The sequence below is a fragment of the Cnephaeus nilssonii genome, assembly GCF_951640355.1.
Source record: "Cnephaeus nilssonii genome assembly, chromosome: 2".
Taxonomy (NCBI): Eukaryota; Metazoa; Chordata; class Mammalia; order Chiroptera; family Vespertilionidae; genus Cnephaeus; species Cnephaeus nilssonii.
In genome coordinates this window covers 12,928,717-12,945,933 of record NC_137073.1, presented here as the reverse complement: position 1 = coordinate 12,945,933, position 17,217 = coordinate 12,928,717, and the positions used below count along the sequence as shown (strand labels likewise).

Genomic DNA, 17,217 nt, shown 5'->3' with positions numbered 1-17,217 from the left:
TCAGTGTCCTTTAAAGTTCCCTTTGTGCACCTCTGAGGTCACTCTCACACCCTGCTGCCACGAAATTGGAGCCCTTCTGCCATCTGTTGCCTAGATGCCCTGGAGGCAGCAGGACATGCAGGAAAACTGAGTCAACAGTTTACCAGACGCAACTGAGAGGCTGCAGTGGGAAGTGGAGATGCAGAGCTCCAAGGACTCTAGCACTCAGGGACACATGGGGTTCATGGGAAGGCACTGGCCATGCAGGAGGAGATACAGAAGCAAAGCCCATCAGCTAAGATTCAGGGAGTGTTTGGTTGTGGTTCAATTCTGCCTCAAGATGGAGTGGAGTTTGACAAATAAGAGGTTGGGTAATGTTTGCTCCAGTGCCCATAAAGGCTAAGCTGACCTCAGGAGGACCTACACGGACAGGGGTCTGCTCCTGGGAGAACATTCCAGCCCCAGGGAAACTTCCGTCTTACCCTCCAGATGCCGCAGTGTCCCAATGTAGAGACTTGGGCTTCAGCTGCAACCAAGACAGCTGCTTCCTGAAGGCTCCAGGGTAACCAGCTGCCTGCAGCACTGGGCTATAGTGACTCAGCCCACCCCCAGCTTCCTTTCCTGCATCAAGGTGAGGAGGCTTCTGACCATGTGTGGCTGAGAGGACTGAGTCAAGGGCTGACTCCCACTGATTCCCTTCCCTGAGAATGTTTGCAGGGCAGATCGGGGGTGGTTGTGTCAAGACTGGTGTCCACTACCCTGTAACCTCTCAATAAAAGAAAGTTGGTGCTGAGCCAGTGATCAGATAGCCCATGTTCCTGCCAGCTCACTGCAGATTTTGGAAGAGCCAGGCCATACAGGGGGGTAAGGAGAGAGCAGGAGCATCCTAGCCCTCCCCAGTAAGGAACCAAGGCCTGCTGTGGGGGAGAAAGCCCAGTCACCAGAAGAAGGTCTTGGGAGGAGTCTTCTAGTCTGTCGAGGTGTGTACTGCCCCAGCAGGGAGCTGGAAAGAATGGGTTCGATGTGCAGTGGGCTGCACGAGGACCAGGGCAGCAAGATGAGGGACACATCTGTAGAGTCAACTTGTGATCATCTTAAATATTGAGGCACACAGATGTAAATTTTAAACAACTATAAAGAAGAAGGTAAGTGACCTTTGACTACCCAGACCTTGACCAGTACCATCCCAGCCAGTACCCTCACAACTCTAAAGATATAGAAGATAACCCGGCCAGTGTGGCTCAGTGGTTGAGCATCGACCTATGAACCAGGAGGTCAGGGTTCGATTCCCAGCCAGGGCACATGTCCAGGTTGCAAGCTTGATCCCCAGTAGGGGGCGTACAGAAGACAGCCAATCAGTGATTCTCATCATTGATGTTTCTATCTCTCCTCCCTCTCTGAAATCAATAAAAATATATATATTTAAAAAGATACAGAAGATAGGTCCTATGAGGGGAGAAAGAGGAGGGAGGTGTGAACCCACCTAGAGAAGGGGTGGGAAGGGCCAAGCAGAAAGATCATTAATTCAACCATTCCTGTGCAAATCTACTTGTACCCTCACTGTCCTCGGCTTTGAGACACAGCAGTGAACACATGCCCAAATGCCCTGTGGAGCAGAGATTTGGCAGAATGGAGGCACAGGAACCTTCATTGGTGTGACAGGCATGTGGGACCCAAGGCCAGAGGCAGGCCAAAGTGCACCTGTGTTGGGAGAGACTCATGTGCTGGTTGATTTTATGGAATGACCCGTAATCAATTGCCTGCTTTGTGAGATGCCCTCACAGTTAAAAAGGGTCCTTCTTTGAGCCTTCAACTCCGCATCTCTGAAATGCCAGCAGGTGGAGGGCAGGTCCTGGGGCATCTGGGAGCAAAGACAGGTACTCTGTTTTTGTTTTCTTTGGTTAATCCTCACCTGAGGATATTTTTCCATTAATTTTTAGAGAGAGTGAGAAGTGGTGGTGGTGGGGGGACACATTGCCTCCCGCATGCACCCTGACCGGGGCTGGGGATAGAACCTGCAACCCAGATATGTGCCATGAATTGAACCTGAGACCCTTCGGCGCGCAGGCTGATCCTCTAGACCAGTGATGGCGAACCTATGACACGCGTGTCAGCACTGACACGCGTAGCCATTTCTGATGACACGCGGCCGCTGAGGCGGCCGCATGCCGAGGATGAAACATTTGCTGCTCTTGAGGATGAAACATTTGCGAAATAATGTTTTTTCCTCGAAGTGACAAAATACCCGAGTTATGCTGTTTTTTGGCGAAGTTTGACACACCAAGCTCAAAAGGTTGCCCATCACTGCCCTAGACACTGAGTGACACCAGCTAGGGCCAGGTATTCTCTCTGAGCGGGGACAAGCTGGAGCAGGCCTGAGCTGAGGGCCCAGGCAGTGCACATGGGACAGCTGGAGGAACCAGGGCCTGTCATCAGTCTTCTTTCAGGGAAGGGTCAGAGCCTTGCTCTGTGCGCTTCAGAATTGACCACTTTGGGGGGGGAGAGGGGAGCTTTGTGGCCAGGTACTTCAGGGTTGGGGGTGAGCATCCCCACATGGGAGGGATGCACTCGGCCTAGGGGGGGTGCATGCCTTGACACTGGCTTCACATGTCCCACTGTGGCCCCCTCCAGTACACTCTTTGGGGTTTGCCCAGGCCCCCCGCCCCCCTCCTGACCCTGCCCTCAGCCACCTGGAAGAAACTCTCCAGGTAGCCCTTCCTGGGCAGCAGCCAAACACTGCCCTGTATCCATCTATAATGAATTTTCATCCTTTGTTCTCCCAAGTGTTTCCCATGGGGCTAGAGACTCCTCCCTGCAGGGCCAGGGCAGGGATTTTAGCATCAGCTACTGGTGGGCCACCAGGTGTTCAAGAGTGGAAATGAACGGTAGGGCCTGGCAGGCCTCAGTGGGGTAAAGAGGAGGAAGCAGCTCCCCACCTCCCCTTCCTGCCTTTGGCCTCATCTGATGGAGGGGACCCCTCCCCACTTCCAGCTTCTCCTCCTAGGCAGAGATGGGTCCTGCAGGCGCCAGACAGAGACAGGGTAGGTGGGAGGCAGGTGTCATCCAGCGTCAAAGCAGAGGCACTGGCCTCTTCCTGGGCCAGCAGACCCCTCTGCAGAAGGACTGGGAACAGGCCCTCTAGGACCCCCACTGACATTTGAACCTGGCTGCGGCAGTGCTTTGGCGCCCCCCAGTGGCTGAGTGGGCCCAGAAGCCTGCGGTTGAAGCCAACACCCCAGGCAGGCTCCAGCACAAGGCTGTCCTATTGGCCAGCATTGGGCCCAATGGGTGGCCTGGTGCAAGTTCAGCCAACGGCCTTGATAATGAGAGAGGACCATCTCTCTGATGGCGGCCTGGGGAGCTTTATCTTCTAAGCACCAGGAGCACAGGTGGAGACCAGACAGACTAGATAAGGGCTGTGTGCTCCACACTGTCCTGGCCCTCCCCTGGAATCCTGGTGGAAGGTTAGCTCCAGGCAGAACCACACCCTCCCAAGCTTCTTAGTGCCACCCCAGTGTCGATGGCTCCCAGGCCACACTCTGGGGACCCCTGGAGTCCTGCTACACCCTCACTGATGAGGCCTGCTTGCTGCTGGGCAGGCTGTATCCACCTATCACCATCTTCGGGTTATCAACCACGGTCATCAACCACATGGAAAGCAGTTGGGGCCAGCAAACCTGAGCTCAGCTCCCTTTTATGTTGGCTGGGTGGTTGTGGCAAGGTCCTCAGTTTCTCCATTTGTACCTGACATGCAGGTAGCTCGGTGTAAGGGGGAGGGGGAAGATGCAGTTTGGGGACTTTTAGCTAACTCCCTTTCAAGTCAGATCTGGTCACTTACCTTTAGTAACCTTCTTGGTGGTGTCCCTGTGACTATGGTGGCAGCTGAGCTCTCCTCCCAGCCTGCCTCCCCTTTGTCCCTCCCCTCAAGCCCAAGCTTGTTGGGGTCTTAGCCTTTCCTGTGCCTTTGATCTGAGTACTGTACATGGCCTTGCCTGGGGCCCTGATTACATGTCCCATGGGAACAGCTTGTTCATGAACCCCCGAGACTTGTAATGCTGCCCACTCAGCCAGCTGGCCCTGGGTGTCATGTTGGCAGGCGGGCTGCACACGGGCCAGGTCCTACCATGACCTCATGGCCCCACGTGGCCCTGCTCCAGGAGTGCCCTTGGACAAGCTCTGCTGGGGGCCCAGCCTGCAGCTGTCATCCTGGGACCTCTCAGAGGTTTACAGCGAGGCCAGAAGGATCAGGAGGGGCTGGCTTGACTAGGTCATCTGCTGTCTGAATTCAGATGACACATGGTTCCCAGTACCTCAAACACCACCAGGGGGTGCTGAGCCCGGCCCACTGCACCCCCACAGGGAAAGGAGCTGACTTGTGTGTGTGCAGCTACAGCTTTAATCTGTGGTGACACTATCCTAGCTTTGCCCTTCTGTATCCAGGCCGCCGTCACTCTGCCTGGAAGAGTCTTTTTTCCCCAAAAAAATATTTTTGTTGATTTTAGGGAGGGAGAGGGATAGAGAGATAGAAACATCAATGATGAGAGAGAATCATTGATTGGCTGCTTCCTGCACGCCCCCCACTGGGGAGGGGGATCGAATCTGTAACCCAGTCATGTGCCCTTGGCTGGAACTGAACCTGGGACCCTTTAGTCTGCAGGCCGACGCTCTATCCACTGAGCCAAACCAGCTAGGGCTGGAAGAGTCTTTCTTGAGAGGATGAAAACAGGGTCAGTGTGCAAGTCCATGCCTGGGTGTTTGTGTGAAACATCTCTGGGCAATTTGTATTTAGTTACAGTACTGCTGAGTGATGGACAGAAACAGACCCAAGGCTGTGTCAGCAGGGTGAGGCTGGGCACAGAAAGCAGAGTTCCCATATTTATTATCATACATACATACATATATATATATATATTTCATGTGTATACACAGATAGTTTTCTCTCTTGGAAGTATTAAAAAAGTTGATCAACCTTCAATCTATAAAAAATACCTACTCTACATGATAGAAAAATCTCTCCTCCAAGTTTACACTGATTTACACCCAAGGCTTTCCCCAAAATATACAATACGAGGCAACATCTTAAGTCTTAGTGTAGAAGGTGGGCCACGTAGAAGATGGAGGGATGCAGGGCAACACACATGCTTACACGCACACACACATGCATACACCTCCCATACGCAGTCACACACAACAGCAGCCGGTTTGTGGTGGGTCTTGGCCCACCTGGGAGTGCTTGGAGGCTCCTGGCCAGTGCTCGGGCTAAGGTGGGCGGCAGGCCCAGCATCCCTGTGGGGGTGACACTGCTGCTCCTGGCAGCGCAGGTGCTGGGCAGTGGTCGTGTAGAGCTGGGCAAGGGACCCCCCAAGCCGCTGGGAAGGCCTTGTTCTCTGCTCTTGATCTGTGTCCTTGGACAGCCTGCCCTGCTCGGCCTTCTGCAGGATGTACCTGGGGAAGAATGATGACTTCTAATGACTTCGGACTCCTGGAGGAAACATTTGGACTCTGGCCCGGGAAAGTGGGACTTCACCCAAGGCAGCAAAATCTGCACAGGAAATGGGGTAATCCAGGAGGCCAGGAAGGCCATGCCCCTGGGGAGGCAGCACCTCTCTATACCTCAGGAGTCAGAGGGGTCTGGCAATGTCCACCCTTCCATCCCTTCCAGATAGTACATTCCACACCATTAGACTCTGAGGCCCTGATTTCAGAGCAGAGGCCCCAGCTCCCACAGGAGGATCAGAGCTCCAAAAGGTTATTGTAGAGGGTCCAACTGTGAGAACAGACGCATGGCTGGAAGCCCCTGGGCCTGAAGCTGGACTAGATGCCCCTTCTGGCTGGGTGACACCTGAGCAGCTCAGGGAGAGAGCCTCAGAAAAGCTTGGGGGAACAGAGGGGTGGGCTACAGCTTCTGGTCAGACCCTGACTCGCACCGGCCTCACTGCCTGTCTTTCACATACCACCACATCTGGTGCAAGGGTCCTGGGGCCTCTAGATGGTCCAGAACTTGAGTGGCACCACATCAGGATGCCTGTGCAGACGTGGATAGCTGCACCCCAGGTGGGGATCCATTTCCTTCATTTCCTTTTCTTCCCTGATAGGGCAGGATAACGGGAGGGTCTACTACGCGCAAGGGAGCTCATGGAGAGGCTCATCCCAGCATGAGGCACTGTCCTCACATCTCTGCAGAGAGGAGGGGGGCCGGGGAAGGCCAGAGCTGAGAGCAGGCCCAATGCCACCTGCATCTGCTGTGGGTTCCAGACCAAGGGCTTCTCTTTCCTTCTCCCTCTTCCACCACCCCATCTTTATGTGCCCCAGCTCAGCTGTGTGCTCTGGGCTCGGTGGGCATGGGACCTGCTATTCTTGGCCCACGTGTGCCGTGGCCATCTCTGGGGTGTTGGTGGAGTCCAGAATCACCCTGGGCTGGGCTTGCCTGCTTCTACTTGACCTCCAGGATGGACGGGTTGGTCTCCATGATGGCCACGATGATCCTGTCAATGTAGTCCTGCAGGCGAAAGTTGATCTCTTCCTGCTTTTGAATTGCTTCCATGAGCTGTGGGAGAAGCAAGGGGTGGGCACTGGGCACAGACTATGGGCACTTTCTTTTTTTCTTTTGAGACTGTGGGCACTTTACGGTAGAGCCCTAGGCCTCGGAGAGTGGATACATTACCTCATCGCGGGAGACCGAGCTGATCTCTGCGGCCAGAGATTCAGAGAAGGATGTGGAGAAGAGGTTCTTGGCGCCCTGGATGCTCAGGTTTATGATCTGTCCATTGAGCTCATCGTTCTGCTCCTTCAGGTTACGGTTATCCTAGGGTGGGCAGCATGACATTGTCATTCCTGGGCTGTGACCCTCCAGAGACCCCTCTTCCAATGCGGGTTGCCAGTAAGCTTCTTCCAGGTATAAGGGTGTCTGCCCAGCAGTACCTGCTTCAGCCTGCGGACCTCCTGCTCCAGCTCACTCTCCCGGGTACGGCTGTTGTACTCCTGTAGGCCTACGCTGTTGCTCCGGCCCCTCCTCTGCTCCGCCTCCAGCTTGAAGAGCTGTAGGTGCTCCAGCTGCTTCCGCAGGTCCTCAATTAGCTGTGTGGAAGCGCAGAGTGAGCAGCCAACCCAGTCCCTGCTTTCAGAACCTCTGCATCCGTCTAAATGCCATTTCTGAGGAGGAGGAGGATGCCACGCTTGCCCAACACCACCATGCACCCAGTACCTCCCCCCACCCACCCCTGCTGAAAGCAGTGGGCCCCAGCTCACTCCAGATGGGCCTATGGATTCTGGGACCTCACTGAGTGACAGTTCTGGGCCTGTGTTCACCTCCTGGGTTGCCTCCTTGTCTTTCTGGAATTGGTGTCTCTCATGACTCAGCCTGTCCCCCAGCTTCCTCCTGTTTTCCTGCTCGTCATTGAGCCGCAGTGACAACTCTTCAATCTCATCCAGCAACTTCCGTTTCTCCTGCAAAGTTAAGCACTTGCCATGTACACACTCACCTGCCACCCCATATACATGGCTTTCCTCAGCTGCATGTGTCCTGAGTCTCAGTTCACTGACGTCCACAGGGCTGCACCTGAGCCTTCCTGTCAAAGCCCAGGTGCACACACACAGGCATGCACTCTCAGGGCCTGTGCCCACCCTGAGTGCAGTGTATATGGAAGGTGGGTTCTTGGTGTGGGGCACCTCCCCCCTACAGAACTGTTTCTAGGGGAAGGCAAGAGCAGGCCCTGACCCGCGGTCACTCAGCAGGAGTTGCTCACAGCAACCAGAGCCCAGGTGGTATTAGACTTGCTCAGGTTCAGAGCTTCCCAGGAGACACTTGGCAGGAAGTGGAGGATGGGGGAGGAGAAGCCTCTCAGTGAACATCTGCAGAATAGGGCGCAAGGGGTTCCCCTGAAGTCAGCCCCTCCAAGACATCCCTGGGTTCAGACCATGAACCTCTGGACCCAAGGATCCTGTGTCTGTGGGAAAGCTGAGGAGCCAGGCAGGCTACAGCATCTTCCAGCAAAGGGATAGTGGCCTGAGCTGAGCTTGTTCCCTCACACACAGGCCTGGTAGGCCCAGCATCATCAGCCTGCTCTTTGGAGCAGCACAGTTCCCTAGCCTGTGGCGCACCCCTTGGCTGGCCATATCCCTGCAGACCCTTAAAAATATGAGGAACAGGCCCTAGCTGGTTTGGCTCAGTGGATAGAGTATCGGCCTGCGGACTGAAGGGTCCCGGGTTCAATTCTAGTCAAGGGCACATGCCTGGGTTGTGGGCCCCATCCCCAGTAGGGGGCGTGTAGGAGGCAGCCTATCAATGATTCTCTCTCATCATTGATGTTTCAATCGCTCTCCCCTCTCCCTTCCTCTCTGAAAGCAATAAAAATATATTTTTAAAAATATGAGAAACATTTTAAATTAATAAAATAAAAAAATAAATTAGCTGGCTGTGATTGCCCTGCTTTGGATAACCTGTCTCAGCACATCCCGATCCAGAAGGGGTGGGAAGGCATGTAGGCCAGCATGACTGATCTCGGTGACCACACAGTGCAAAGCCTGGCTCTGCCCACTCAACGCTCCTGGCAGGCAGCTTACCTCCTCCAAGCGTTCGATGTTGGCCTTCAGACAGGGTGTGCAGGACCTCAGCTCACTGTTCTCCTCGTCCAGTTGCTGCAGCCTGGGATGTAGAATGAGGCTGGGACCCACTTCCTAGGAATTCATCTCCTTGGGGTGAGGGAGGCTGAGTGTCTTGGAACTCTCAATAGGGGCTTCCCAGGGATCCACAGAGGCTCCTCCCCAATGCCTACAGCCCAGCCCTTACACACACAAGTGCTCTGGGCCAAAACTTTTCATGGACTAGGACGGTTGTTAAATACACTCTGGGTGAGGGGATCATTTCAGGTCTACAGAGCAGTTGCAGACACAGTGCAGAGTCCCTGTGGACCCTTTCAGCTTCCTCTTGAAGCATCTGCTCATCACTGCAGCAGGTTCGTCACAGCCCACCCACCCTCACCCCAACACTGATCACCAAACCTTGGATGCGATTCAGCTTTTCCACAAGTGCCCTCTGTCTAGGATCCCTCCCAGGACCACACTGCACTTAGTGGTCTCCATTGTCCCCTATGTGCTGGGCAGTCTCGCAGATTTTCCTGGTTTTCATTCCTTTGACAGTTTTGAGCAGTTTTGGTTATGTATTTAGTCTTTCTTGTGTTTTCTCATGACTAGCTGGGTTATGGTTTGGGGAAGAATCCCACAGAAGTGAGGTGCCACTCTTGTCACATCAGATCAGGATGCCTAAGTCTAAATGGGTGATGCTGACCTGGATCACCTGGTTAAGGTGTGTCTGCCAGGTGTCTCCTCCGTCAAGTTCTACTTTTCCCGCCCATTCTCTGTATCTGGAAGACGGTCACCGAGTCCAGCCCACGTTCCATGGAAGGGAGGACTCAGCGCCACTTCCTGGGAAGGGGGATCTCCCTGTATTATTTGTAATTCCTCCTCTGTGAGGAAGGATTGTGTCTTCTCCCCATTTACCAACCATCACATTTAGTTACACTTTGGGTTGTGGCCCAATGGTATCAGTGGTAGTGGGTTGCTCAAACTGTCCCGTTGACCTTCAGTTGGCTCGTGTCCTTGGGCTATGCACCCATCACTGTGTGTGTATGCTTTTGTATGAGCACTTCCCTACATCTGGCACCACAAGATGCTCTAGGCTCTGCTGGTCTACCCTGTCCCGGCCATAAACTCAGCCCTTTCTCTAGGATCCCTGGTTCCTTTCCATAATCCAGTTGTCCTCACCACTATGTTGCTCTGAAGCCCCCCTCACTGAGGGTGTCTTCCTATACACCACGATGGACTGAGGCCATGCTGGGGAGGCCCCTGTGCTGGGCTGACCTTAGGGTGCTGAACCAGGGCTGCAGGGGCTTCTGAGGACCTGAGGAGCCCCCCCAAGAACCACAGGCCTCCTCTGTCCCCCACCACACTCCCAGGGAGCTGCAGGAGGCTGATAAGGTCCAGGCACACAGAGCCAGTGACCTTGGTGCACAGGGCAGGCAGCAAGTTTGGCCAGAAGAAGCTGTGGCACCGACTCCTGCGGCATGAGACCCCAGCTACTATGTGCCCCTCCATGCGGCTATCTTGCGTGGCCAGCAGGACAACCTGGCTGTGTAGGCTTTGGTGTGGACCGATGTGGGAAGCAGGACAGCTCTGCCTCTCAGCACCACAGCCCCAGTGGAGGGCCAAAGGAAAGGCTACCAGCACACACAAATGAGAGATAGCACTGAGTCCACTGAACTGCGCTGTCTTGGCTGTCTGGGTGGTGGCACCCCACTGTGTCTGCATGCAAGGAAGCTTCCCTGTCCAAGGTGACCCTGGCACAGCTCTGGTACAGCCCACTCAGGCCACCCCACTTTGAAAATGCCCAGGAGTTCTTCTTAGGTAAAGTCTAAGTGTATCTTCCCAGTTTTAAGAGCTGGAGGGACACAAGCTAATGAATGTAGAGTCCCCTTTCATGAATATCTAAAACTACTGCATTCTGACTCAGTTAAGAAACACAACTCTGTGAAATACCCCCCTCCCTCACTAACCAGTGGAGGTGCTCTGGGAGTGAGAATGGGAGGGAACTCTAAGATGATCCTTTACACCATTTTTCTGCAGATAGACATTAAGTTATCTGTGGGTTTTCTTGTACAAACAGTATTTTCACAGAACCATCACTCACATGTGTAATTATGAGTGTGTGTCATTTGCTCTAGCTTGAGGGCCGAGCAGCACAGGACTGCTGCAACTCCTTCAAGGTATGCTTTGTATACAATGTGCTCATCTCTTTCTCTATTCCCTCCTTTTCCTGACTCATGTAAGGCTATGCCTCCAGAGAAGCATAAAGGTAATTTTAATTTTGTCAAGTTGCCTTAAAAAAAGATTGATACTTTGACAGAGTTAACATCCAACTCGAGATAGATTTAGAGAAACTGATATCTATGGAGGGTCATTCTTTGAATTTAGATCTTTTGTGGCCTTCAGTAGAGTTTTACAGTTTTCTTCACATAGATTTTCCAATTTTTCTAAAATAAAATTTGTTCCTAGACACTGTACCTTCCTGTCCCCCATCTACCATGTCCCCCCTGGGTGGGAGGTTGGGGCTGTTGTTCATGAAAGCATCCACTTTTCATTTTCATTTTCTCACTGACTCCTCTGGAGAGTCGCGGTGGCCTTGCCTACCTGGCCTGCAGGTTCTCGATCTCAATGGTCTTCTCTCTCTCCATCTTGCACAAGAGCTCTTTCTGCTTCCGTGTCTCTTCCAGAATCATCTCACAAGCTCTCAGCTCTTGCTCCTTCAACTGCTCCTCAAGGGCATTGGCTCTGTGAAGGCCACGGCAGGAGGTGAGACTTTCTGCCCTTCTACCAGGGGCTAGATGCTGCATCAGGACCCTGGGAGAGCTGCCCTTCGGGATAGGAAGGCTGTGAGACTTTTCACCCACAGCTCTAGAGTTAAGGGCAGTCTGAAGCAGGAGGTGCCCCACCTCCAGTCTCTGCTCCCCCTACACTAAGAATGGCATGTGGACTGGAGACCCCCTGATGAGCACAAGTCCCTGAGCTCCCCTTGCACTGACACTCCAGGATCTGGTGTACAAACCACCCACCCAGTTCATCAGCAGAGATAAGGGCAGGTGTCAACAAGAACACACGAACAAAGGGAATATTCAGATGGGGACCATGGCCCTGGCCCTTTCCCAGACCATATGCCCAACCACAGGAGGCAGGAACTAACCAATCCAAAGATAAGGGCTCCAGGCCCTGCCCACGGGTGACGTGGAGCCCTAAGCTGTCCCTGCACACAGGGCTTCTCATCTGCTTCTTGGTGCCTCACACCTAAGAGTAAATGGATGGCCAAAGATCACCAGCTATCACAGGAAAGCTTTTAACACAGAGTGGCCAAAGCAAACAATAAAAGGACCTCAGAGGAAATGCACATCGTGCAGGCAATAGGAGGAAAAGCCTGTAACTAACAGACCTAAGATACCATATCCACAAAACAGAGGTGATGTCCCAGAAGGAACAGATGGCAAAAAGTAACTTAGAAATTAAAAATATAGGAACATTGCCCTAGCTGGTTTGGCTCAGTGAATAGAGTGTCAGCCTGCAGATTGAAGGATCCCGGGTTCGATTCTGGTCAAGGGCACATGCCTGGGTTGTGGGCCCCATCCCCAGTAGGGGGCATGCAGGAGGCAGCCTATCAATGATTCTCTCTCATCATTGATGTTTCTATCTCTCTCCTCTCTCCCTTCCTCTCTGAAATCAATAAAAATATATTTTTAAAAATATGAGAAACATTTTAAATTAATAGAAGAGTTGAAGAAGAAAACCAAGGGTATTACATAGAGGGGGGAAAAGAATAGGAAAGTCAAGGATATGGGAGGAAAGGTCTAGAAGGTCTAATATTTGAGGAATAGAAGTTCAGATAGATAAGAAAATGAAAGACACTGGAGAAATTCTAGAAATCTTCCTGAAGCTGAGGGGCACACTTTCCAGATTTAAAGGTTGAAAACCATGTGCCCAGCACAGGAAACAACAGGAAGCCCTCATGTGTTGAGGATGAGAACAGGGCTACACAGCGGTGCCAGGCATCCCACCCACAGTTCAGATGGGAGGTAGCAGGGCCATCAAGTTCTCAGGGAACCTACTTCCAAGTAGAATCCAGCCTCAGCCCCACTGTCAGTGGAGGGTGAAACAGTCTCAGACATGCAAGGTCTCAAAGAACCTGTTCCTACGCACCCTTTCTCAGGCAACAATGGGTGATAGCCTCACAATATGAAGAAAAATGGGGAACCCAGAAAATAAAGAACCAAATGCAGAGGAAGCATGTGGCATTCAACACCAAGAACCTGCAGCAGAAGCACGCTGTTTAGGAGAACTGGGGCCAGCACCAGAAGAAACGTCCGCAGGCACTGGGGCAGGCCCTCCTGTGAAAACCCCGAGAGGGTCTCGACTGCACAACAGAACTCGTTTTAACTTCATTAAAGTGATGTAGCCCGGGTTGGTGTGGCTAAGTGATAAGAGCATTGGTCTGTGCACCAGAGGATCATGGGTTCAATTCCCAGTCAAGGGCACATACCTGGGTTACAGGTTCGAGCCCCGGGAATGCGGGAGGCAACCAATCAATGTGTCTCTCTCACATCGATGTTATTCTCTCTCTTTCCCCCTCTCCCTCCCTTCCACTCTCTCTAAAAAGCAATGGAACAATATCCTTGGGTGAGGATCAAAAGAAAATAAAGTGATGTAGTCAGTAGCATCCAGGATGAAAAGATTATGACAGGAACCATTATAACCCTGATGCCGATGATGCGAATGCCGTGAGTGTGTGTGGGCCTATGTTCCATGCTATTAAAAGCACTCGGAGTCCACCTGTTCAGGTCCTGGGTGCGAAAACAAGGCTTCGAAAACAGGGCTCTTCTTGCCTGTAGTCAGTGTGTGTGGCAGAGCCAGCTTTGGGCTCCAGCAGCCTGGCGTGGCAGACCTCTTGTGGAGATCCCCCACACACCATGCTGCCCGCCTCCCAGGCCCCTCGGGACTCCCCACTGCCTGGCTACCACACCAGATGCACTTGGGCAGCACACCTGGCAGCTGATGCTTCTGGGCCAACCTCCTCATGCTCCGCACAAGAAGCACATCGCTGCGAACAGCATGAGGTTACACAGAATGACTAGTTTCAAAACACTGAAACTCACACAGCATTCTATAAAAAGTCTGCACAACGGGAGTGGGGAAGTAACCTCCGCCTCCTCCATCACACAGTAGTTTCTCCTCAGTTCACACGTCTGGTATGTCTTCCTTGTGCTCTCACTATCAGAATCAGACTGCGCATCCCACCGTGTACCCAGCGGTTCCTGCTCGTTTCTGTGGCTAAGTGTCTGTGAGGGCCTGCATGTCCCAAGGACAGGTCATGCTTCCAATGCACAGGGCTCTGAAGGCACTGGCTCTCACTCCCAAAGCCCCCACTTGCTGTCTGAGGCCCTGGCAATCCTGTAATCTCCCTAGCCTTGGTTTCCTCATCTGTAAAATGGGGACAGTAGTATCTGCCTCACAGGGATCAGAAAGATGAAACCAGATGATGTGAGAGAAGTGAGCAAATCACAGCAACTTTCAAAGCCAAGGAACCATGTCCAGGAACGAAGGCCTGTGGTTAATACTGTTTCCCCTGGATGGGCTCTCAGAGTGGGGACACAAGCCAGAGGCCTCACATTAGAACCCCAGAATGCCTCCTCTCGCCATGTAGCCTCTGCCACCCATGAGATCCGGCTCCCTCCACCAGGCACTCTGTGCAGGCAGTGTGGGTGCGGGCCTCAACTGCTCCTGAGGGAGGGGTGAGGCGGTGCCCTCTCCACACTCTTTCCTCTGAGGCCCTAAATGGGCTGGAGACAGTACTAAGTTGAAGCCACGCTCAAAAGGCAACCCCGCACCATCCCCTGGGCTGGCTCCCAGCAGCAGGAGGAGGACAGCGTCAGGTGAGGGCCAACCTCTGCGCGGCAGCCATGCTCACCTGTGCACCAGCTGGAGATTTTCCTGCCTCAGTCGGCTGTGTTGCTCCCCATTGGCAGCGGTGTCCTTCTCCAGCTCTGACACCCGCTTCTCCAAGTAGACAACCTTGGTAGCAAGACAGTGTTCATTCGGCTCCAGTTGGGTCTATATTGTTCATGGAGACTATCCCCATAAACGAGGTAGTATGGCCCCCACAGGCGTCAATATGGACGGGGAACACTCCTTGGCCTCAAAACCACAAGTGCAGATCGTCAGCAGGTGACCTGGAGAGGCCTGAGGTGCCCCGACAGTGCCGTTGTGATGAATCTGTGATGGCTCGTGGGGCACCTGCTCTCTGCCAGCCCCAGCCCATGGAGACAGCACATGATAGGGGACTCAAGGAACAGAAAGGCCCCAGGATTTGGTACCTCCCTTCTCAGGGAGCTCACTAACAAGATAGGACACAGATGCCTACATAGGTGATAAACAGACTGAGACCTGCAAAGTAGATATTGTAGGTGCTATAGAGAGGAGGTGAGGGGAGACAGGAAAGGGTACAGGAAGAGGTGAGGGAGTAGTACAGGAGGAGGTGAAGAGGGGGGACAGGATGGGGTGAGGGTACAGGATGGGGTGAAAGGCATAGGAGGTGAGGGGGGACAGAAAGAGGTGAGGGTGTGTGCTGCCACTTTCCTCTTCCCCTCTTTCTGAAGCTGGTCCTTATGAAGTATGGGTCTGTCCCCACATAACCCATTTACCAGGCTTCTCTCAGGGAACAGCCCATTCGACACATTGTTTGATTCTGCCGTCACTGCAGGGCGAGTGCCCTCCTCCCCAAAACCTCCAGTGCCCCCAAATCCTGCCTCCATGGGCCCTGGTGAGCTGGGTCTCTGAGTCAGTGCACCCTGAGCTGACACGTACAAATATGGGCTGATAGCCACTGGCGCTCACTGTTCTGTTCCCATCGCCTCAGTCCCCTCTATCTTGTCTGTGAAATGCTAGAGACCGGCAGGGCTGGCAGAGGAGCGAATTAATTAGCCCTGTGGTGCTGTCACCACTCCTGAGGTGCTCTATCTGCTTGCCAGGATGAGGCCTGGTCCCCAAATGCACCTCAACAAATACACCCCAATGTGGGTCCACACCCCGAGCACAAGTCGTGAGACTGGGACCTTGTTGTCCACAGGTGGTCCTCTGGTCTCCCCATCCAGGGCCTACCTTGTCCGCAATGTCTTCTTCCATGCCCTCCACAGGGTCTGGGGGAGGGTCCTGCAGGGCTTCCATGGTCAGAGCCCCTGACTGATGCAGGTGCCTGTGGAGAAGAAACAACAGCCCAGTCCAGAGAAGGTCTTTCACCAGAACAAAGAGAGGAAAGAAGACGGGAGAGACCAATGCAAGTTCTTCAAACATGAGCATTTCTAGGTCAGTCTGAAAAGCAAATCCCAGCAGCCTGGGACCCAGGTCTCCGCTGAAGGGAATTCTGGGCAGGACACTATTACCGAGGGGCTAGAGTAAGCCAGCTGTACTCTGTGTTCAAAGAGTCCTCCTGCTGCTCTTTGGAGCCTGATAAGCCCAGCCTTCTCCCACCAGCTGATGGGGCAAGGGTACTTTGTACTTGGATAATAAAATACGACGCGGTTCCTCCCTGAGATACGATATAATCTCATATTCCACTGCTGCCCCATGAAATACTAATTCAGGATCATGACTTCTGCACACAACGTCACCTACATGTATCTTGATATCTGATTTTTCAAATGTATTCCCAATAGCAGCAATAGTGAGAGACTTGGGGGGGGGGGAGTGTCTTTCTGGGAAAGGCATATAGGCACGACTGCCCCCTGCCAGAGCAGCTCCAAGCACCTGGCACCAGTGGGCACAGGTCTCCAGCCATGTGGGCCACGCTGGGTGGCGTGCAACCTAGGACATAGGTGAGCACAAGCCCGGGCTGTCCTGTGGAAACCCCTGGGGCTCCACACTCTTGAAGCTCCTGGCTTCAGTCCTCAGCCATTGGCACCTTAGCAGGTACTCAGCAAATACATGTTCAAAGTCACCCTAGAGATAATCTTGTTAGTTGTGGTGATACTATATCAGCTGTTATTTACCTGGTGCATGTGTAACTCTCAGAGCATTTGGACAGAGTCTGCATATAGTGACCCAGGTTCCAAGTGGCCAGTCTGATACTCAGTTGTGTGACCTTGAAAAAGCTACTCACCCTCTCTGAAACTCATTCTCCTATAAAATGGGGATCTACAGGCTATTATGGGGCTTAAATGAGGTTTTTTATACATAAAGGACATAGCACAGGGTAAGGATTCAATAAAATACTATTAAAAATCACATTGAAATTTTCTACATTATCTTTATAAAAGGTATCACCTTCTATTTCCTTTTTAGTGCTGACTTAGCTTGTACATTTCTTAAAAATTTTTTGACTCCAGAAATGTTCTCAGGGGAACAAACAAGAAGGGCATCTTCGTCCCTGGGGACCACGAGTCCCTTAAATGTGCCCAGGGTGAGACATAGGAGCACCTCTTGGAAGGACACTGAACCCTAAGGGCAGGGCCACCATGTTCTTGTCCAATTGATGTTCTCAAACACCAATGACTTTGACCCCAAACACAAGCTCCTGATGCCAATCCTGGGAGAGAAAGCTGCCCACCCCAGACTCAGAGACCATCTGAGGAGGGGCTACGGCCCAGGGCCTGTCACACAATCCTGAGCTCCTACTAGGGGCTCATGGCACTTCGGAACAGCTGAACC

At 52.9% G+C, this 17,217-nt stretch overlaps 1 protein-coding gene across 4 annotated transcripts in view; it reads right to left on the bottom strand.

The window, feature by feature from the left end:
- Positions 1-4,841: 4,841 nt before the first annotated feature.
- RAB11FIP3 (RAB11 family interacting protein 3) overlaps positions 4,842-17,217 on the bottom strand; it is a 101,162-nt gene continuing 88,786 nt past the window's right edge. For 2 of the 4 annotated variants that reach the window (XM_079790724.1, XM_079790725.1), the window contains 8 exons: positions 15,673-15,766; positions 14,483-14,586; positions 11,164-11,304; positions 8,542-8,623; positions 7,288-7,425; positions 6,901-7,056; positions 6,644-6,784; positions 4,842-6,526 (listed from right to left, as the gene is read on the bottom strand). In XM_079790724.1, coding sequence (XP_079646850.1) covers positions 6,413-6,526; positions 6,644-6,784; positions 6,901-7,056; positions 7,288-7,425; positions 8,542-8,623; positions 11,164-11,304; positions 14,483-14,586; positions 15,673-15,766 — 970 coding nt within the window. In that variant the 3' untranslated portion in view covers positions 4,842-6,412. The remainder of the gene's footprint in view (positions 6,527-6,643; positions 6,785-6,900; positions 7,057-7,287; positions 7,426-8,541; positions 8,624-11,163; positions 11,305-14,482; positions 14,587-15,672; positions 15,767-17,217) is intronic. The other 2 variants (XR_013814529.1, XM_079790723.1) reach the window with 2 other exon arrangements.